At 39.9% G+C, this 23,618-nt stretch overlaps 1 protein-coding gene across 6 annotated transcripts in view; it reads right to left on the reverse strand.

The window, feature by feature from the left end:
- LOC132391522 (protein transport protein Sec24B-like) overlaps nt 1-23,618 on the reverse strand; it is a 182,597-nt gene that overhangs the window by 84,657 nt on the left and 74,322 nt on the right. For 5 of the 6 annotated variants that reach the window (XM_059964820.1, XM_059964822.1, XM_059964817.1 and 2 more), the window contains 7 exons: nt 16,310-16,488; nt 15,266-15,450; nt 12,391-12,493; nt 10,500-10,626; nt 7,532-7,641; nt 5,596-5,708; nt 5,091-5,209 (listed from right to left, as the gene is read on the reverse strand). In XM_059964820.1, the coding sequence (XP_059820803.1) occupies nt 5,091-5,209; nt 5,596-5,708; nt 7,532-7,641; nt 10,500-10,626; nt 12,391-12,493; nt 15,266-15,450; nt 16,310-16,488 (936 nt within the window). The remainder of the gene's footprint in view (nt 1-5,090; nt 5,210-5,595; nt 5,709-7,531; nt 7,642-10,499; nt 10,627-12,390; nt 12,494-15,265; nt 15,451-16,309; nt 16,489-23,618) is intronic. The other variant, XM_059964821.1, reaches the window with a different exon arrangement.

Genomic DNA, 23,618 nt, shown 5'->3' on the forward strand with positions numbered 1-23,618 from the left:
ACTCCTCAATGCTCTATCACTCACTGTGTAAGTCCTACCTTGGTTTAACCATATAACAATTACAGCACGGAAACAGGCCATCTCGGCCCTTCTAGTCCGTGCCGAACACTTACTCTCACCTAGTCCCACCTACCTGCACTCAGCCTATAACCCTCCATTCCTTTCCTGTCCATATACCTATACAATTTTTAAAAATGATTTGTTTTCTAAATGTGCAGCATCTTACACTTGTCTGAATTAAATTCCATCTGCCATTTTCAGCCCACTTTTCCACCTGGTCCAGATCCCACCGCAAGCTTTAATAGCCTTCCTTGCTATCCAATATGCCCCTAGTATTGGGGGCATCCACAAATTTGCTGAGGAGATTTATGACATCATCATCATCAAGATCATTGATATAGATGACAAACAACAATGGACCCAGCCCTGAGCCACACCACCAGTCACAAGCCTTCAGTCAGAGAGGTAACCATCTATTACCACTCTCTGGTTTCTCCTACGAAGCCAATGTCTAATCCAATTTACTAACTCATCTTGAATGTCAAGTGGCTAAACCTTCTCGACCAATCTCTCATGCGAGACTGTCAACAGACTTGCTAAAGTCCACAGAGACAACATCCACTGCCTTGCCTTCATCAACTTTCCTGGTAACTCCCTCAAAAAACTCGGAACAATTGGTTAGACACGACCTAAATGCAAAGCCATGTTAAGTATCCCCAATTAATAGGCTATATCCCTGCCTACCCAATTACTTGAGATGTTCCATACTTCAGAATACCTTCCAACATCTTACCCACTACTGATAACAGGCTTACCAGCCAATAATTTTCCAGCTTATTCTTAGAGCCATTCTTAAACAGCTGAACAAAATTAGCTATCCTCCAATCCTCTGGCACCTTACCCATGATGAAGGACTTTTTAAATATCTCAGCCAAGGACCCTCTAAAGAAACACCTTTTCAGGCCATGGGGATTTATCCTTCTTAATTTCCCTCAAGACAGCAAACACCTCCTCCTCAGTAACATGAATATAGTCCACGACCTCATTGCTGCTTTGCCTCACTCCTACGGGCTCTGTGTCCATCTCCCGAGAAAGTACAGATGCAAACAAATCTGTTTAAGATCTCCCCTATCTCTTCTGGCTCCATGATTAGATGATCACTGTTCTTCCAGAGGACCAATTTTGTCCTTTGCTATCCTTTTACTCTTACTATATCTGTAGAAACCTTGCTAGATTAGCCTCATGCCCTTTAGCCCTCCTGATTCTCTTCTTAAGTATTTTCTTGCCTTTCTTATACTCAAGTATCTCATTTGCTCCTTCCTGCCATGTTATTCACCTCCTTCTTGCTCTTAACCAGAACCTCAATATCTCTTGAAAACTAAGGTTCCCTAAACATGATGTCCTTACCTTTTATTCTGACAGGAGCATACATACTCTGTACTCTCAAAATTTCACTTTTCAAGGCCTCACTCTTGCCAAGTACACCTTTGCCAGAAAAGAACATGTCCCAATCAACACTTGCCAGACCTTTTCTGATACCATCACAATTGGCTTTTCTCCAATTTAGAATCTCAGCCTGAGAACCAAACCTATCCTTCTCCATAATTATCCTGAAACTTATGGTATTATGACCACTAGATACAAAGTGTTCCCTTACACAAACTTCTGTCACCTGCTCTGCCTCATTCACTAATAGGTGATATAAAATTGCACTCTCTATTTGGGGCCTCTATGTATTAATTAAGGAAACTTTCCTAAACACATTTGACAACCCTATCCCATCTAGCCATTTTACAGTATGGGAATCCCAGTCAATATGTGGTAAGTTAAAATCACCTGCTATCACAACCAAGAGAAAAACTGCAGATGCTGGAAATCCAAACAACACATACAAAATGCTGGAGGGACTCAATAGGCCAGGCAGCATCTATGGAAAACAGTAAACAGTTGATATTTTGGCCTGAGATCCTTCATCAAAACTCGAGAAAAAATATGGGAAGTCGAGTAAAAAGGAGGGTGGAGGGGAGGAAGTTGTTCAAGGTAGTAGGTGATAGGTGAAAATGGAAGGGGGAGGGGGAAGGGTGAAGTAAAGAGCTGGGATGTTGATTGGTGAAAGAGGTAAAGGGCTGGAGAAGGGGGAAACTGATAGGAGAGGGCAGAAAGCTGTGGAAGAAAGTGGGGGGGGTGGGGAGACAAGCACCAGAGAAAGTGAAAGGCAGATGAGAAGATGAGAGGGGGAAATGGGAATGGGGAATGGTGAGCCGGGGGAGGGGGGCAATTACCGGAAGTTTGAGAAATCAAAGTTCTCTAGCACTTTGTGTGTTACTATCTTGTTTTTCTTGCAATAGACTGTGTCCTTCAACACATTTGCTCCTCGTAATCCTTCTCTGTTGGGTGGTCTCTAATATGGCTACATTATATTCCTTCTCTTTTACTTTTATGCTGTTTTTGATTTCCCTTGTTAGCCATGGTTGCCTCATCCTCCCATTAGAAGATTTCTCTTTGGGATGTATTTATCATTCACCTTCCAAATTGTTTCCCAAAACTCCAGCCATTGCTGCTCTGCCATTATCCCTGCTGGTGTCCCATACTAATCAACTTTGGCCAGTTCTTCTCTCATACTTCTAGAATTCTCATTACCCTACTGTAATACTGACGCATCTGATTTTAGCTTCTCCCTCTTAAACTGCTAAGTGAGTTCTTTCATATTATGTTCACTGCCTCTTAAGGATTCCTTTACCTGAAACTCACTAATCAAATCTAGTTCATTACACAACACTCAATCCAAAATTGCCTTTTTCCTCAAGGGCACAACCACAATCTACATTAAGAGCCAGCTCACAGGCATTCTACAAATTCCTTCTCTAGGGATCTAGCACCAACTTGATTTTCCAAAACTACTTGCATACTGAAATCCCCAACGACTATTGTATTATTGCCTCTTCTGTCTTCCACTCTACATCTTCTGATCCTTTGTCACCTCCTTCGAAGAATTTGATTTCATTTTTATCAACAGTGCCATCCCACCCCCTCTACCTACCCATCTGTCTTTTTGATACAAGGTGTATCCTTAGATGTTAAGCTCCCAACAATAACCTTTCAGCCACATCTCTAGTGATGCCCACAATGTCGTATCTGCCAGTCTCTAACTGTACTACAAGATTTATCTACTCCATATACTGCATGCATTCAGATATAACACCTTCATCACTCTTTGCAGTTTTCTCTTGTTACCAGAAGTTAAACTCCTACCCCTTTCTAAACTACACAATGGATCTACTTATATACCAAGGATCTACTTAAATACCAACTGCACTGTCTTCTCCCCATTACTCAATTTTCAACCCCACTGCCCTGCCTTTTCACCATAATCCTTAACCCCCTCATTAATCAACCACCTATCAATTTCAACCTTGAATACATCCAATAAGCTGGATTCCACAGCCCTCTGTGGCAATAAATTCTATAAATTCATCACCCTCTGAAGAAATTCCTCATCTCAGTTTTAAAGGTGTATCCCTTCATTCTGAAGCTGTGCCTCATGTTCTTAAATTACCAGAGAAAAAAGTGATGTAGGGAGGTGGTGCTTGGTAGGGCATTGAGGAATGCAGTGGAACAGAGAGATCTAGGAATAACAGTGCATAGTTCCCTGAAGGTGGAGTCTCATGTAGATAGGGTGGTGAAGAAGGCTTTTGGAACGCTGGCCTTTATAAATCAAAGCATTGAGTACAGAAGTTGGAATGTAATGTTAAAATTGTACAAGGCATTGGTAAGGCCATATTTAGAATATTGTGTGCAGTTCTGGTCACCGAATTATAGGAAAGATATCAATAAATTAGAGAGAGTGCAGAGACGATTTACTAGGATGTTACCTGGGTTTCAGCACTTAAGTTACAGAGAAAGGTTGAACAAGTTAGGTCTCTATTCATCAGAGCGTAGAAGGTTGAGGGGGGATTTGATCAAGGTATTTAAAATTTTGAGAGGGATAGATAGAGTTGACGTGAATAGGCTGTTTCCATTGAGAGTAGGGGAGATTCAAACGAGAGGACATGATTTGAGAGTTAGGGGGAAGAAGTTTAAGGGAAACACGAGGGGGTATTTCTTTACTCAGAGAGTGATAGCTGTGTGGAATGAGCTTCCTGTAGAAGTAGTAGAGGCCAGTTCAGTTGTGTCATTCAAGGTAAAATTGGATAGGTATATGGACAGGAAGGGAGTGGAGAGTTATGGGCTGAGTTTGGGTAGGTGGGACTAGGTGAGATTAAGAGTTCGGCACGGACTAGGAGGGCCGAGATGGCCTGTTTCCGTGGCTGTGATTGTTATATGTTATATGGTATCTATTACTGTTGTAGTTAGAATACTACAGATTTATCTTCATTTTACTACAAACCGACATACACAAGCATTCCCCAGGCATAGCAAATTTGAAAAAGTACTGAGAAAGCTAAGACTCTCAGATTTACACAGATTTCCTTCCGTTTCCCAGTTGACAATGATGAGAAAGAATAGAAAGTGAGACACCGGATCAGTATAACATTTCTATAGAGACTGTATAGATCAGCGTCACAGCTTCCAAGACTTTTGCAACTGTTTAGTCACTTACAGCAATGGTGACTGGACCACAACAATTAACTTTCACCAATAAAATGTTAAAAGTTATTATCCCTTGTATTTCTTGAATATTTCATAAACTCCATTCCTTTTTTAACCAGGGAAAGCAAGAGTACTGTTGTGTTTTCAGGGGGTCAGACACATCATTCTCAAAGATGTACAATATACTAAGCTTGGTCAGATTACTTTGACTAATTTACCATGCTGGCAAAAAATTGCTGTTTGAGGAAATGCAGTTGGTATTCATAATAAAGAAGAGATTTTAGTTTTGGTAGAATTTTCTTTGTTAACTTCTCCAAAATAGTTGATATTATTCTACAAAATGTAACTAAAACTTGTATTTATGTAGGAAAAATGCTTTAAATTAAAATCCTATAATTAAATCAATAAAAATGATTCTATTCTTATTCTTATAAACATCTAACTATCACATAACAAAAAAACCTACAAAAGTAAAAATATAAGATATTTTCACATTGTACCTTCAATTTCGGACACAATCAACATTTGAGGCTGTGCCAACCCTTCCTGCAAGTTGAAGAAGTGAACAGTGCTGTCAAATGTAATAAATCCTATTCTGGTTCTTGAGTCTCCAGGTAACCTAAGATATATTTATGAATATTTATATACACACACACAAAAAGTTAGTGATGATCTAAAAAGTATAAATTTCTGCAATGATAGTAAATAACAAACAAGTAAAATAAAAAATATTGAATTATAGTACGAAATCTCCATAGGGGCATGCAATTAAGAAGTCTTAAGATCATTTTAAATCAGACTATAATATATTCCATGAAGCTTTAGATTGTGATTATATCTATATTATAGTTAAAGCACTTCAAACATAACTAAAAAACACACATTGACATCACATAATTTAATATCTCATAATGATTTCAAATTCTCTGGAAAAAATATTAAATATCCAAAGCCTTAAATAATATACTCTTAAATGCAGGCAATTTTTTTTTAATGGACACTTACTTGTCAAAGTTTTCTAACAATGACTGACAACAAATGTTCAGATATCCTGATTCCACAGCATTATGGGAAACATCAAAGACAAAGAGATAGACAGCAGGTTGAGGAGGTCGCAGCTGCAAAGGAAATATTTTGGCTATTTAAAGGGGTGTTGAAAACAGTTATAGGACCATAACATAGAGGAGCAGAATTAGGCCATGACACCAATTGGATCTACTCAGTCAATCCATCATGGTTTATCCAGAATCCCACTCAACCCCATACACCTGCCTTCTCGCAATAATCTTTGATGCCCTGACCAATCAAGAAACTCAATTTTCACTTTAAATATACCCACGGTCTTGGCTATTACAGCTGTCTGTGGCAGTGCATTCTGAGATTCACTACTTTCCGGCTAAAAAAAAAAAATCCTCCTTACCTCTGTTCTAAAGGGTCGCCCCTCAATTAGGAGGCTGTGCCCTCTAGTTCTGGACACCCCCACCAGAGGAAATATCCATTGCACATTGACCTTATCTAGTCCTTTCAACATTCAGTAGGCTTCAATGAGATCCCCACATATTCTTCAAAATTCCAGTGAGTACAGGCCTAAAGCTGCAAAACACTCCTCGTATGTTAACCCCTTCATTCCCATTATCATCCTCGCGAACTTCCTCTGGACTCTCCAGTGACAACACATTCTTTCTGAGATATGGGGCCCAAAACTGTTGACAATACGAGCTGACTAGTGTTTTATAAAGCCTCAGCATTATCTTCTTGTGTTTATACTCTTTTCCACTAAAAGTGAATGCCAATAATTATTTGCCTTCTTTACCACAGACTCAACCTGCAAATTAACCTTCTGGGAGTCTTGCACCAGGACTCCCAAGTCCCTTTGCACCTCTGAAGTTTGAATTTTCTCCCTATTTAGATAAGTCCTTCTGCAATTGTATTACCTCCTTAGCACTAACTATCCCTCCACCCATCTTTGCATCATCTGCAAACTTTGCCACAAAGCCATCAATTCCATTATCTAAATATTGAGAATGTGAAAAGTAGCAGTCACAATACCGACCCCTGAGGAACACACAAGTCACTGGCAGCCAACCAGAAAAGGCTCTTATCTAATGCCTTATGAAAATCCAAGTAAATAACATCCACTACCTCTCCTTTGCCCACCCTGCTTGTTATTTCCTTGAAGAATTCTAACAGATTTGTCAGGCAAGATATCCCTTTACAGAAACCACACCGATTTTGAACTTATTTTATCATTAGTCTTCAAGTACCCCAAAACCTCATCCTTAATAATGGACTCCAACACTTTCACCACCATTGAGATTAGGCTAAGTGGTCTATAATTTCCTTTCCTTTGCCTCATTCCCTTTTTAAAGAATGGAGTGACATTTGCAATTTTCCAGGACCATCCCAGAATCGAGTGATTTTTGAAAGATCATGACCAATGCATCCGTTATCTCTTCCGCAAACTCTCTCAGGACTCTGGGATGTGCTCCATCTGGTCCAGGTGACTTATCCACCTTAAGACCTTTCAGTTTTCCCTAGCACTTTTTCCTTTGGCACACACTCCTGCTCCTGACACTTGCAGACCTCTGGCACACTGCTAGTTTCTTCCATAGTGAAGAATGATGCAAAGTACCCATGGAGTTCATCTGCGATTTCTTTGTCCCCCATTACTACCTCACCAACATCATTTTCCAGTTCAACTCTGGAGCTCCAACTCTTACCTCCATTTTACTCTTTATATAACAGAAAAAGCTTCCATCTTCAGAATACAGCTTTATATATTTTATTTTTCAATCATACCAGTCAATTTGCAATCTTTCAATTAGATTCCAACAAATATTTGTTGCTTTGTGTACTCTACACAAGCAACAAATATTTACCAATATACAAACATGGAATAACTCAAATATCTAGAATGTTTATGCAGAATACAACATTTTACCATATAATCTGAAGAAGCAATAAATTCCACAGTTGCAGTTTGAACCTCTGGTCGTTTATGTGGTTCACCATATGAGTGGGTCAAAGGGTTATACATAAATTCTTCAGGTACTGTAATTTAATGTGAAAAGTTTTATTTGTAAAAGTAGAATAATATTCTAATTTATGCAAGTAGTTTCAATTCATACTAATGATCTCCTTAGCAAAAAGTGCAACATGGAAAATTAAATCTGGAAATCATGTCAAAACAACCCTGAAGAGCAGCAGTCATTACACATTCTAAAGCAAAACCAAGGACCTCCTGCAGGGATGTAATAAATGCATAATTTAACACAACAAGCTCTGAAAAGATTAAGGCAAAAAAATGCGGAAATTGCTTTCCCCATCCCTTTCATATAATAGTAAGCAACAGCATCCAAATAACCTTCCATCCTGATTTCAGTCGCTCAATTTTACAGAAACATCTTTCTGTAAAATTATCACTCCTATAATGAATTATGGCATTTTTCACAAAGTAGCTATTTATCAAATCTTAATTTCCCCACTTATTTTGAAATAATGTTTAACACAGTTCCAAAATATGATTTCTGCCTGTTTTCCTTCAGGACATTCATCACATTTTAAGATCTTTCAACCTATAATTTTTTAAAGATTCTTTAAATATAACCTTGGACTTGACCCTGCCTTGTGCAGCTGAATCCTGGACTTCCTGTCAGATCACCAGCAGATGGTAAGAGTGGGCTCCCTCACATCCACCCCTCTGACTCTCAACACAAGAGCCCCTCAGGGTTAGGCACTAAGTCCCCTCCTTTACTCCCTGTATACCCATGATTGTGTCAGCACCCACAGCTCCAATCTGCTAATTAAATTCTCCAATGACACTACTTTGATTGGCCTTATCTCAAACAATAATGAGGTGGCCTACAGGGAAGAAGTCATCTTAACACAGTGGTGTCAAGAAAACAACCTCTCCCTCAATGTCACAAAAACAAAGGAGTTGGTTGTGGATTACAGGAGGAATGGAGATGGGCTAAATCCTATTGACGTCAATGGATCTGGGGTTGAAAGGGCAAACAGCTTTAATTTCCTTAGCATCCACATCACTGAGGACCTCACGTGGTCTGTACACACCAGCTGTGTGGGCCCTCTTTCACCTAAGACAGTTGAGGAAATTTGGTATGGGCCCCCAAATCCTAAGAACTTTCTACAGGGACACAATTGAGAGCATCCTGACTGGCTGCATCACTGCCTGGTATAGGAATTGTACCTCCCTTAATTGCAGGGTACTGCAGAGTGTGGTGTGGACAGCCCAGCACATTGTGAATTTCCCCTTGATTCAGGACGTCTACAAAGACAGGTGTGAAAAAAGGGCCCAAAGGATCATTGGGGGCCTGAGTCACCCCAACCACAATCTATTCCAACTGCTACCATCGGGAAACAGTATCGCAGCATAAATAAAAGCCAGGACCAACAGGCTCCAGGACAGTTTCTTCCACCAGGCCATCAAACTGATTAACTCACGTTGATTTGAGTGTATTTCTATGTTACATTGACTGTTCTATTTATTATAAATTACTATGATTGCACATTTACACGGAGACATAACATGAAGATTTTTACTCCTTATGTATGTGAAAGATGTAAGAAATAAAGTCAATTCAATTCAATTCACAAATTAAAATTTCTTGACTGAGTACCAATTGTTCAATTCTTCAAGGATCTGGTAATCTTTGATTCTTCACACTTGCACATTAGCAGGCCTTTCATCCTAATGGTCCATACCAAAGCAAGATGCACCTCTAAGCCAGTCCCATTTTCCCACATTTGTCTCATATCCCTCTAAACTTCTCCTATCCACATACCTGTCCAAGTATCTTTTACAAGTTATTAACGTACCCGTTTCAACTATTTCCTTTTGCAGCACTACCTCTTAGGTGAAAGCTGGTTCCCATTATAAATCTTTCTCCTCTCATCTTACACCAAGGCACTCCAGTTCTTAAATCTCTAACCCGGAAAAAGATTTTGCGAATTCAACCCTCTATCTTGCCTCTCAGGATATCATATGCCTCTAAGATCACTCCTCATTCTATCAAATACCAAACAAAAAAGTACCAGTTAGTTTAACCTCTCCCTCTAGTCCTAGTAACATCTGCAATCCTTCTAGCTAAATGACATCCTTACAAAGCTGCCAATGCTGAACACAATATTCCAAATGCAGCCTGAAAAAATGGGGGCCACCTGTACCCCAACTGATAAAGACCAGCATGCCAAAAGCCTTCTTTATCACCCTGTTTATCTGTGACACACCTTCAGTGAACTATGCACCTGTACTTTTAGATCCTTCTGTTGTGCAGCTCTCACCAAGGCTCTACAATTCACTGTGAATGTCCTACCTTGAATTGTCTTCCTAAACTGAAACACCTCAGTTACCTGAATTAAACTCAATTTACCAATCCTCAGTCTGCTTACTCAGCTGTAAATCCTTACTCTTCTGTAAATCCTGATAGCCATTTTCACTATCTACTACACAACCTATTTTAGTGTCATCTGCAAACTTACTAACTGTCCCTCTTGAATTAAATTTTGTTCATTTTCATAAATAACTATTTCCCTCACCTACTGACCCTATCTAATGAGTTTAATGTTTGACATGTCGATTTATTCAGTTTTTCTGTTATAATTTGATTGCAATCCAAATTAAGTGGTGCCAGTCTCTGAAGTAAAGCTATACCATGTTGTTTAGTTACATTTAAATTATTTTTGATGCCTTTATCCCTAGCACAATGAACACATTGAAATCACCATACATTTCCTTTCAAAAATATACAACTTTGAGCAACTAAAATTCCTTCAGCAAGGCCAATTTCATGATGTATTTCAGTGATAATAAACCTAATAGATTATTTTTAACATTCTGATTTTTCATATATTAAAATAATTCCAAAGTTCACTAATATCTGTTAGCTTACCATCATTAACTCGATAACACAGATTACATTTCCATCTTCTTTGATCAAGGAAGGATACAAACGGGTTAATATATGTTCTGCAAGTTCGACATCTGACAATGGTGCTGGACGTAATCACAGGTAAATGCTGAATCATCAACAAAACCAATTATTATTATTACTGAGCAAAATTCCCAATTTTCTCAATACATGCAAGTTAATATCTAAAATAGGATCAGAAAAGATGAAATTATACACACATCAAGCAAAGGCCTGCTGGACCATGGTTACTTTCTCCATCCAGATCTTACATAATGCTCCTGCTGCAGGTTGCCTGTGGTTCTAATAACCTTTACTTCAAAATAAACATTGAATATTAATTTTAAAAAGCAACTCGCTTCATTTGAATGCTCAAAATATTCAGAACAAGCAGCATCTGCGTAGTGAGTTAACACTTCAGGCCAGCGCCCAGAAAGTTCATTTTGGACTCAAGTCCAAACAGAACATTGAGTTTACCACACTTTCAGTCTTCCTTTTGAAATTGGTTTTTAGTTTCTAAAATTTCCTTAGTAAGACTAACTGCCTAGTTAAACCCACATGCAAAACAGTCATAATTTCTGCAGCTGCATCTTCAAAAATTGCAATTACTTGCAACAGTGGCTACTTACCCCTTTAGTGGCTTCTGAAGGATGAAAAGTAAAAAAACCTAAAAAGTTAACTCATTTTTCTTTGCTCAGCTGTTGGCTGGCTTGTAGAACATTTCCTGCAGCTCATATAAAGCTGACTGCTAACTGTATTGGACCCTCAACTCAGCATGATTAACTAAATGCCATGCCAAATAACAAAAAAGAAGGCAAGCCACCATTTGACTTCCATAATACTGCACCATCTTGTGTAGACCTGCGAGCTGAAAAGTTACATAACTAGCATCCAGTGCTTCTCTGTAGAACTGCTGATGATGATTACACTACCATCTAGCCAAACTTCAAGTTTGGTTCAAGTATATCATCTGACTGTACATATATACAGTCCAGTGGCACTGAGGCCAGCTCTGAGGTTCAACAGGGAAGGGTAAAGTCAGACAGAGCGATAGTGAAAGGTGACTCAACAGTGAGGCATTGCATTGTGCGAGGCAAGTCATGTCTGACTAACTCAACTGAATTTTTTTGACTGAGTGATGAGGCCGACTGATGATGGTAGAGCTGGGGAAGTTACCTACATGGATTTCACAATATACCTCATGAAGGGCTTATCCAGAAGATTAAGATACATGAATCCATTGTGAACTGGCCATTTGGATTCAGAACTAGCTTTAGAATAGTTTATTCATCTGTGGTGGAAAACTGAAAGGAAGCTCCTTGATAGGAATGTAAGGAACAATCAGAGATTTCATTCAAATCTGTGAGCCAGGAATTCCATACTTACCGCCCTCATGCCTAACTTGGCTAAATCAGTTTTTTGGATCTACTCACAATCAATGACCATACCCTTGACATGATGATAGTGAACCACGACCCTTAACCATTCTCATCCTTGAGATACAACCACGATACCTTTGGGTCAAGATTTGGACCCACTAACAATGGAAGGATCATAATATAGGGTATTGCATTGTGCCAGAGTAAATTCCCAATCTACTTGCTGCCAAACATCTCCCACTGCAGTATTATGAAAGTAAAATCTAAATACCATCTAGGGTAGTACAGTTTAATTTCCCATGCACATAATGATACAGAATCAGGCACTTGGCACAAAGACATTTTTCCATTCTATTTTCTCATTTCTTTATAAGCTAAGTTGACTAACTTTTATCAGCCGTTTTGCATTGAAGATAGTGAGTACCATCAACTGCATCTTGAGAAATTACACAGGGTGAAGAGCATCATTATAGATACCAAAAGAAACTAATTACCGTAAGGTCTCTGAAAGGATGAAGCAATAACCCAAGGGGAAGTTTTGCTTTGTTCAGCAAAGCCTGAGTCTGAGGAACATTCAGCAGGGTGCACCGGAATAGGCTGAGATAAAGAAAGGTAGGTTAATTAGTCACTGTAAATTGTCCCTTGATTTGATTAGGGTTGATAGGGGTTGTCGGGGGTTGCTACCGTGGTGCCCATTACTTAGCATAATTTGAAGGGTCTACTCCGCAATGTATCACTAAATAAATGGACAAAATGCTCTGGTATACTTATTCCATCCATGTTCAGAGAGACTAGATTTAATTCAGTGAATTGCACACAATTTAGTGAACATGTTGTGTCAGCATTTGTGCAAATCCATACAATATAAAATTTTGTCTTTTTGGTTATTAGAGCAGTATACTTCTCAATAATTTAGCACAGATATTTTTAAACTACAGCAATACCCTCCATCTTTTCAAGAATGTATAGTTTTCAGTGAGGTAAACTTTAGTTTATAACAGGACCTCACTTGAAATTTGTATCTCCCATTTTAAATAAAAGCCAATGGGTATAAATAGATAACTCGTCTTGTTGATGTGTATTTATTCTGGAGTTAAAGGCTAATTTTAAAGTAGAAAGGAGGACCTTTGCACAACAGGTCTAGGATTTCTAAGATCCATGTTAAAATGAATGAGTGCAACAGGAAAATTTGACAAAGTCAGAAGTTAATATTGTGAATAATCTGAACAGTATGGATGCGTGTACATTTTGTGAAAAAGATAATTTTACTTGTGTAAAAGAGATTGTGGAGGCATTAGTAATGATCTTTCAAGAAAACGGGGAAATTGCAAATGCCACTCCTATCTTTAAGAAGGAAGAGGGGTATAAAAAAGAAAACTATAGGCCAGTTGAAGTCGATTATTAAGGATGATGTTTCAGTGTACTTCAGAGGCACATGGTAAGATAAGCCATAGTCAGCATGACCTCCTCAAGGGAAAATCTTGCCTGAAAAATTTGTTAGAATTCTTTGAAGAAATAACAACCAGGATAGACAAAGGATTTTTTGTCTATTTGGATTTTCAGAAGGCTTTTGACAAGGTGCCACACATGAGGCTGCTTAACAAGTTACGAGCCCGTGGTATTACAGGAAAGATTGTAGCATGGACAAAGTACTAGCTGATTGGCAGGAGGCAAAGAGTGGGAATAAAGGGGGCCTTTTCTGTGATGGGACCGATTCTTTTTAGATTATATGCTAATGATTTGATGATGGAATTGATGGCTTTGTTGCAAATTTTGCAGCTGATATGAAGATAAGGGGAAGGGCAGGTAGTTTTGAGGAAACAGAGAGGCTACAGAAGGCCATAGACAGATTAGGAGAATAGGCAAATTGGCAGCTAGAATACAGTTTTCAGAAGTGTAAGGTTATGCACGTTACCAGAAGAAATGAAATGATTATTCTCTAAATGGAGAGAAAATGCAAAAATATGAGGCGCAAAGGGACTTGGGAGTCCTTGTGCAGGATTCCCTAAAGGTTAATTTGCAGGCTGAGTCTGTGGTGAGGAAGGCAAATGCCAGCATTCATTTCCAGAGGACTGGAATACAGAAGCAAGGATGTAATTTTGAGACTTTATAAAACACTGGCAAGGCCTCACAGAGTATTGTGAGCAGATTTTGGCACCTTAACTTAGAAAAGTGCTGAAACTGGAGAAAGTTCAAAGGAGGTTCACGAAAATGATTCCAGGCTAGTCATATGAAGAATGTTTGATGGCTCTGGGCCTGTATTCACTGGAATTCAGAAGAATGAGGGGTGACCTCATTGAAACCTATCAAATACTGAAAGGCTTTGATAGAGTGGATGTGCAGAGGATGTTTCCTGTGATGGGAGAATCTAAGACCAGAGGACAAAGCCTCAGAATAGAGGGCCGTCCCATTAGAATGGAGATGAGGAGGAATTTCTTAATGCATAAAGTAGTAAATCTGTGGAATTCTTTGCCACAGGCAGCTGTGGAGGGCAAGGCATTATGTTTATTTAAGGCAGAGGTTGATAGATTCCTGATTGGTCAGGACAGGAAGGGATATGGGGGAAAGGTAGGAGAAATGGTGGAGCAAACTCAATGGGCCAAATGGCCTAATTCTGCTCCTATAGCTTATGGATTTATTATATGACTGTCGTAAAATCTTGTTTGAATATGAAGGTTTCAAGAATAATTAAGCTTCTTTTCCCTTTCACTTCAAATATTACATCTTTAAATTTATATGCTTGGATCATCTAGTTTTGTAAAAATGTCTTCTGTAGAGTTGAAAAAAATGTAATACCAAAAGCAATCACCTCAAACAAAGCTGTTAATTAATTCTAAAGTTCTTGCAATTACACTTGGAATCATACATTTTTAACTGCACATTTAACCCAGTTTCAAAACTGTCACCAATGATTTTGAGAACCCCATGCCTTCAGGATTAGGGTAAGTATCATAACTCAAGTATCTGTTCATTAGTTTCATACTTTATTTGATTTTATCAATTTCGAAAAGGGCAAGGAAAATCAGAGGCAGTGCACAAATATAAACTGCCGAAATTAAAAAGCTTTGTTAACATAATCACAACTCTTAAATTTCTTTCTAATAGTGACACCATCAAAAAGTGTCCAATAAATTGCAAATCAATGAACACAATTAACTGCCTATGGTTAAGAATCTGATAGCTATGAATGATTAACTAATCCACTTGATATTAAAACTGCAACTTTAGAATGGAGCTAAATAGAATAAGTACAGTGTTAAAGAAATACAGCAAGTTAGTTACAAATACTATGGCACTGATCAGGTATAAAAACCTGTGCAGACATATTTCGCAGTTCAGTATATACAAATATGCAGGAAATAAACTTACTCTGGACTGCAATTAAGCTTCCTTAGTTCTGGACTTAAACTGGATTGAGGGCACTGGACTGGAACAGTTGGAAGAATATTACGCTCTTGAAGAAGGTTGATTTGTTTCAGAGACTCGGTCTGTTGCTTATTCTGAAAAGACAGCCGCTCCATGCTCGATGACAATTGATTAACATTTGAAAATGGCTGCAATTGCAAAAAGTAAAGGACCTTCTCTGCTTATACATGTATTATTTTATCCAAATTCAAGCAAAAACCTTTATTAAACATGTCATTACACACCAAATGCTTTAACAGTAATGAATTTAACTAAAATTCTTAATTGGAAAAACCTTGTGAAATATCCAACGTTCAAAGACATTACGACTGCCACTTTGGAAAAAGGATTCTGCTATTAAAACTGAATGATATAGTGCAGAGCAAATGAAATGCATAAATTTACATCTGGTAGTAATTTTGATTTCTGAAGAAATTTTTAAAACTGCTTCAGTTTACAGACACGGTATAAGTAACTGAAGTGTTAGATGTTATCTTAATTTCATGACTAACTATGCCAGATATCTCCTCTCAAGGCTAGTGTCAGTGTTCTGGAACTAAAAAGTGCAGGCTTTCAAACCTTTTACCAACAACCAAATTAACTTACACCAAAAATCAGGCTACTATTAAATTGCATTTCCATGTTAAAGCAAAAGAGGAGATCAACCTGTTACGTCCCAACTCTGATGCACCTCCATGAATAAAGCTACACTCCGGCCAGATAAGATGCTAGAGATGTATTTAAAAGAGAAAATACCAACAATGCAAACTATCTCAAGCTCCACTATAGTGATTCTTTTTATCAATTAAGGGACCTGGGCTTATTAGGATGAGCAGTATTAAGCTACCCATTCTTAAGGTGATGGTCAATTGGCTTCTTGAACTGTTGTATTCTCAAGATTATTTTTGGGAAGGGTAAACAGAAATGAAAAGTGGATGAAGTTAATAACAAACTTTATTAAGACCATCTCCCGATGCAGGTCAAATCTGTGATTAATAGTGGACCCACCTGTGTAATCTGTTGAACTGCAGGAGAATATCCCGGACTGGTGGGCTGCCCCCCAGAACACAATGGAGAAGCTACCTTCAGGTGAGGTTGTTGAAGAGTTGGATATGCATTATGTTTAGTTGTCATCAGTGAACTTGGATCAGATGCAGAAGATGCTTTAGCGGCTAAAGATGACAAGTCTACAAAGATTTGAATATGCAAGTTAGAAATGTTTAAACAGTGACCTGGCATTTCCACAGCAGTTTTCACAATTTGAGTGCACTGCAAAGCACTTCAAACACCATTTAAGTACATCTGAAGTACAGTCACAGCTGTGCAATAATTAAACCTGCTGGCCAATTTGCAAATAGCAATAAGCAAGTACAAAGAGCTTTGCTAACGTGTATTTAATGTACATGGAGCTAGTGTCTAACATTTTAGGAATATTTACTATGAATAACTGGCATACAAAAGAATGGGACAGTATGTATAACATGACAGTGTGAAGTTTCCTTACTTGGCTTTCATTAGGTACCATTCATAATCCGCAATTAATCTGTGGTCAAATGTTCTGTAGTAGTAGCTCAGTAATGAATGATTTACATACACTTACAAAATAGAATGATACTGAATAAAATTAATTTAAATCCATGTGGTTGAAGCACTGATGTAGATGAAGAGGAGCACAAGTACAATAAGAAAACGCTGAATAAATAATTCAACAAAATCTGAAAGCGTTTCTTTTCCTATACCTCCTGTGCTGTACAGACAAAAGTGGTACCTTCTTCAATCAGGCAAGCACCTGGAGGTGTGGCAGAATAATATAAATTCAAATTTAAAGTATTTTAGGAAAAGAATTTGTTCTGCTTTGCTTATGCTAAAAAAAAAAAGAAATACAGGTTGGTGAGCCTTACATCTGTGGTGGAAAAATTATTGGAAGAAATCCTGAGAGACATGGCTTATTTCCATTTGAAAAAGGCACAGACTGATTCAGAAACAAGAAAAAATATGCAGATGTTGGAAATTCAAGCAACACAAACAAAATGCTGGAGGAACTCAGGAGGCCAGTCAGCATTTATGGAAAAAAGTACAGTCGACTTTTTGGACCCAGACCCTTAGGCAGGACTGGAGGAAAAAAAGAGGAGTAGATTTAAAAGGTGGAGGGAGGGTGAAGTAAAGAGCTGGCAAGTTGATTGGTGAACGAGATACAGTGCTGGAGAAGGGGGGAGTCTGATAGGAGAGGACAGAAGGCCATGGAAGAAAGAAAAGGGGGAGGAGCACCAGCGGGAGGTGATGGGCAGGCAAGGAGGAAAGATGAGAGAGTGAAAGGGGATGGGTAATGGTGAAGGGGGGGGGGCATTACCAGAAATGTGAGGAATTGATGTTCATGCCATCAGGATGGAGGGTATCCAGACAGAATATAAGTTGTTGTTCCTCCAACCTGACTGTAGCCTCATTATGACAGTAGAGGAGGCCACATATACATATCGGTATGGGAATGAGAAGTGGAATTAAAATGGGTGGCCACTGGGAGATCCCACTTCTTCTGGCAGACGGAGAGTAGGTGCTCAGCAAAGCATTATCCCAATCTACGTTGGGTCTCAACGGAAGGCCACACCAGTAGCATTGGACACAGTACATGACCCCAACAGACTCACAGGTGAAATGTCATCTCACCTGGAAGGTCTGTTTGGGGCCCTGAATGGTAGTGAGGAGGGGTAGGGGCAAGTTTAGCACTTGTTCTGCTTGCAAGGATAAGTGCCAGGAAGGAGATCAGTGGGAACGGATGAATGGACAAGGGAGACATTCAAGGAGTGATCCCTGTGGAAAGCAGAAAGTTGGTGGGGGGGGGGGGGGGGGGGAGAGAGGAAAAGGCGTGCTAGGGTGGTGAGATCATGTAGGAGATGGCAGTAGCTCCGGAGAATTATGTGCTGGACGTGGAGGCTGCTGGTGGTAGGTGAGGATAAGAAGAACCCTATCCCTAATAGGGTGGTGGGAGGATGAGGTAAGAGCAGATGTGTGCGAAATGGAAGTGATATGGTTGATGGCAGCATTGATGATGGAGGAAAGGAAGCCCCTTTCTTTGAAAAAGGAGGACACCTCCTTTGTTCTGGAATGAAAAGTCTCACCCTGAGAGCAGATGTAGTGGAGACGAAGGAATTGAAAGGACGAGATGGCATTTTTAACAAGTAACAGAGCGGAAAGAGGTGTGGTCCAGGTAGCTGTGAGAGTCCATGAGTTTATAAAAAAAAAACATCAGTAAATAAGCTGTCTCCAGAAACAGAAGCAGTGACATCAAGAAAGGAGAGGGAGGTGTTAGAAATAGACCAGGTAAATTTGAGGGCAGGGTGGAAGTTGGAGGCAAAGTTGATAAAGTCAACGAGCTGCGCATGAGTGCAGGAAGCAGCACCAAAGCAGTTGTCGATGTAGCATAGGAAAAGTGTGGGACAGTCAGCAGTGTAGACTTGGAACATAGACTGTTCCACATAGCCAATAGGCAGGCTTAGCTGGGACCCATGTGAGTGCCCATGGCTACACCCCTTTGTTTAAAGAAAGTGGGAGAAACCAAAGGAGAAATTATTAAGCGTAAGGACAAGTTCTGCTTGGCAGAGGAGAGTGGTGGTGGTGGGGAACCAGTTGGGTCTGGTGTCCAGAAAGAAATGAAGAGCTTTGAGGCCTTCCTGCTGGGGGTTGGAGGTGTACAGGGACTGGAAATCCACAGTGAAAATAAGATGATAGGGTCCAGGGAACCTGAAATCATTGAAAAGATCTAGAGTGTGTGAAGTGTCATGAATGTCGGTAGGAAGAGACTGAACTGGGGGGATAAAACAGAGTCAAGGTATTCTGATATAAGTTCAGTGGGGCAGGAACAAACTGAAACAATGGGCCTACCTGGATAAGTGGGTTTATGGATCTTGGGTAAGAGGCAGAAATGGGAGGTGCGGGGTGCAGGAACTATGAGGTTGGTGGCAGTTGATGGGAGATCCCTAGAACTAATAAGGTCAGTGATGATGTGGGAGACAATGGCCTTTTGCTCCTTAGCGGGGTCCTGTTCGAGGGATAGTTAAGAGGAGGTGTATGAGGGTTGTTGCAAGGTAGAGGTCAGTCCACAGACTACTACAGCACCCCCTTATCTGTGGGTTTGATGGTGAGGTTGGGATCAGTGTGGAGGGATTGGAGAGCTGAGTGTCTGGAAGGGGTGAGGTTGAAATTGGAGAGAGGAGTGTTGAAGTCGAGACAGTTGATGTCCCATCAGCAGGACTGATTCAGGACAGTCAACATGGCTTTATGAATGAGAAATAATGACCCACAACTTAATTGTATTTTTAAAAAAGATTGATAACAGCAGGAACATTGTCTACATGGGTTTTAGCAAAACCTTTGACAAAGTCCCACAAAGTAGGACATCCCTCTAGAATGTTACAACACATGGAATCAAGTATGAATAAGCCAACTGTGTGGAAGGGTTGGCTTAGTGACAGGAAGGAGAGTGTGACCGTGGAGGGGTTATTTCTCAGATTGAAGGCCCATAGCCAGGAGTGTGACACAAAAACTCCTGCTGGTTGCTCTCTTGTTTACCATCTTTTCATGTTATATGCCAATGATTTGCATGACAGAATTGATGGCTTCATGGTAAAGTTTGCAGACAACGCAATCAAGGTGGATAGACAGGAAGTGTTGAGAAAGCACGTGCCTGCAGAAGGACTTGGGCAGATTGGGAGAATGGGCAAAGAAATGGCAGAGTGGAGTATGGTCATGCATTTTGGTCGAAGGAATAAAGGTGCAGAAATGCAAAGCATGTTGGGAGTCCTTGTGCAGCATTCATAAAGATCAACTTTCAGGTTGAGTCAGTGGTAAAGCCAGCAAATCTAATGTTAGCATTCATTTCAAAAAGAGTAGAATATAAAAGCAAGGATGTCAAGCTGAGGCTTTACAAGGCATTGGTCAGACTACACTTGGAATATTGAGAGCAGTTTTGGGCCCCTTATCTAAAAACAGATGTGCTTGCATCAGAAATGGACAAGGTGAGGTTCACGAGAATGGTTCCAGGAATGAAAGGGTTAATGTATAAGAACTGTTCAATGGCTCTGTGTCTGAATGCACGGGAGTTTCAAAGAATAAGGAGGAATTTTATCCAAACTTATTTAATATTGGGTTAGTAAATTTGCTGATGACACGAAGGTTGGGGGTGTTGTGGATAGTGTGGAGGGCTATCAGAGGTTACAGTGGGGCATCAATAGGATGCTAAACTGGGCTGAGAAGTGGCAAATGGAGTTCAACCCAGATAAGTGTGAAGTGGTTCATTTTGGTAGGTCAAATATGATGTCAGAATATAGCATTAATGGTAAGACTATTGGCAGTGTGGAGAATCAGAGGGATCTTGGGGTCAGAGTGCATAGGATGCTCAAAGCAGCTGCGCAGGTTGACTCGGTGGTTAAGAAGGCATACAGTGCATTGGCCTTTATCAATCGTGGGATTGAGCTTAAGAGCCGAGGGGTAATGTTGCAGCTGCAGTTGAAGTCAGAAGTTTACATACACCTTAGCCAAATACATTTAAACTCAGTTTTTCACATTTCCTGACATTTAATCCAAGAAAATATTCGCTGTCTTAGGTCAGTTAGGCTCACTACTTGATTTTAAGAATGAGAAATGTCAGAATAATATTAGAGAGAATGATTTATTTCAGCTTTTATTTCTTTCATCACTTTCCCAGTGGATCAGAAGTTTACATACACTTTGTTCGTATTTGGTAGCATTGCCTTTAAATTGTTTAACTTGGGTTAAACGTCTTGGGTAGCCTTCCACAAGCTTCTCACAGTAAGTTCCTGGAATTTGTTCCATTCCTCCAGACAGAAGTGGTGTAACTGAGTCAGGTTTGTACGCCTCCTCGCTCGCACACACTTTTTCAGTTCTGCCCACAAACTTACTATCAGATTGAGGTCAGGGCTTTATGATGGCCACTCCAATACCTTGACTTAAGCAATTTTGCCACAACTTTGGAGGTATGCTTGGGGTCATTGTCCATTTGGAAGACCCATTTGTGACCAAGCTTTAACTTCCTGGCTGATGTCTTGAAATGTTGCTTCAATATATCCACATTATTTTCCTTCCGCATGATGCCATCTATTTTGTGAAGTGCACCAGTCCCTCCTGCAGCAAAGCACCCCCACAACATGATGCTGCCACCCCCATGCTTCATGGCTGGGATGGTGTTCTTTGGCTTGCAAGCCTCACCCTTTTTCCTCCAAACATAACGGTGGTCATTATAGTCAAACAGTTCAATTTTTGTTTCATTAGACCAGACGACAGTTCTCCAAAAAGTAAGATCTTTGTCCCCATTTGCACTTGCAAACTATAGTCTGGCTTATTTATGGCAGTTTTGGAGCAGCTTCCCTGCTGAGTAGCCTTTCAAGTTATGTTGATATAGGACTCGTTTTACTGTGGGTATAGACATTTGTCTACCCGTTTCCTCCAGCATCTTCACAAGGTCCTTTGCTGTTGTTCTGGGATAGATTTGCACTTTTCGCGCCAAATTACGTTTATTTCTAGGAGAAAGAATGTGTCTCCTTCCTGAGCAGTATGACAGCTGCGTGGTCCCATGGAGTTTATACTTGTGTACTATTGTTTGTACAGATGGAAATTTCCTTTGGAAATTGCTCCCAAGGATGAACCAGACTTGACATCATTTTCTGAACTCAATCCAATAGAAAATTTGTGGGCAGAACTGAAAAAGCATGTGTGAGCAAGGAGGCGTACAAACCTGACTCAGTTATACCACTTCTGTCTGGAGGAATGAAACAAAATTCCAGAAACTTACTGTGAGAAGCTTGTGGAAGGCTACCCAAGACATTTGACCGGAGTTAAACAATCTAAAGGCAAAGCTTCCAAATACTGACAAAGTGTTGGTAAAGTACTGACAAAGTATTGACAAAATACTGACAAACTTCTGACCCACCAGGAAAGTGAAGAAATAAAAGCTGAAATAAATCATTCTCTCTACTATTATTCTGACATTTCACATTCTTAAAATAGTGATCCTAACTGACCTAAGACAGGGAATGTTTTCTAGGGTTAAACGTCAGGAATTGTGAAAACTGAGTTTAAATGTATTTGGCTAAGGTGTAAGTAAACTTCTGACTTCAACTGTATATAGGACCCTGGTCAGACCCCACTTGGAGTACTGTGCTCAGTTTCTGGTCACCTCACTAAAGGAAGGACGTGGAAACCATAGAAAGGGCGCACAGGAGATTTACAAGGATGTTGCCTGGATCGGGGAGCATGTCTTATGAGAATATGTAGAGTGAACTCGGCCTTTTCCCCTGGAGCGACGGAGGATAAGAGGTGACCTGATAGAGGTGTACAAGATGAGAGGCATTGATCGTGTGGATAGTCAGAGGCTTTTTCCCAGGGCTGAACTGGCTAGTACAAGAGGGCACAGCTTTAAGGTGCTTAGAAGTAGGTTCAGAGGAGATGTCAGTCGTAAGTTTTTCTTTTACACAGAGTGGTGAGGGTGTGAAATGGTCTGCCGGCATGGTGGTGAAGGTGGATACGATAGGATCTTTTAAGAGACTCCTGAAAAGGTACATGGAGCTCAGAAAAATAGAGGGCTATGTGTAACCCTGGGTAATTTCTAAGGTAAGGATGTGTTTGGCACAGCTTTGTAGGCCAAAGGGCCTGTATTGTGCTGTAGGTTTTCTATGTTTCTTTATTGGAAGGCCTAGACAGAATGGAACATGGAGAGGATGCTTCCTATAGTGGGGGAATCTAGGATCCCATCATCAAAATATAAAAATGTTCCTTAAATATCAGAACAGAGATGAGGAAGAATTTCTTCAGCCAGAGGGTGATGAATCTGTGGAATTCAACATTGCAGACACTTAGGAGGCCATGTCATTGACTATATTTAAAGTGGAGGTTTACAAGTTCGTCATTAGTAAGGGTGTCAAAGGTTTTGGGGAGTAGGCTGGAGAATTGGGTTGAGAGGGATAATAAATCAGCCATGAGGGAATGGCGGAGCAGACACGGTTGGCTGAATGGCCTAATTCTGCTCCTCTGACTTATGCTCTTAGATATATATATAAATTATTTGTTTGAGAATGTAGTAGCATAATTATTAAGTTTTTAGATAACACCAAAACTGGTGCCATAGTGTTCAGTGAAGAAGATAGGTTACAGCATAATTTAAGTCAAATGAGACAGCATAATTTAAATCAAATGAGACAATGGGCAAGGGATTGGCAGAAGGAACTTGGACAGGTGTATAGTGATATACTTTGGGAAGCTTAGTCAGGGCAGGACATGCACCATGAGGGGCAGTGCAGTGCATTGG

Source organism: Hypanus sabinus, chromosome 3, assembly GCF_030144855.1.
Source record: "Hypanus sabinus isolate sHypSab1 chromosome 3, sHypSab1.hap1, whole genome shotgun sequence".
Classification (NCBI taxonomy): Eukaryota; Metazoa; Chordata; class Chondrichthyes; order Myliobatiformes; family Dasyatidae; genus Hypanus; species Hypanus sabinus.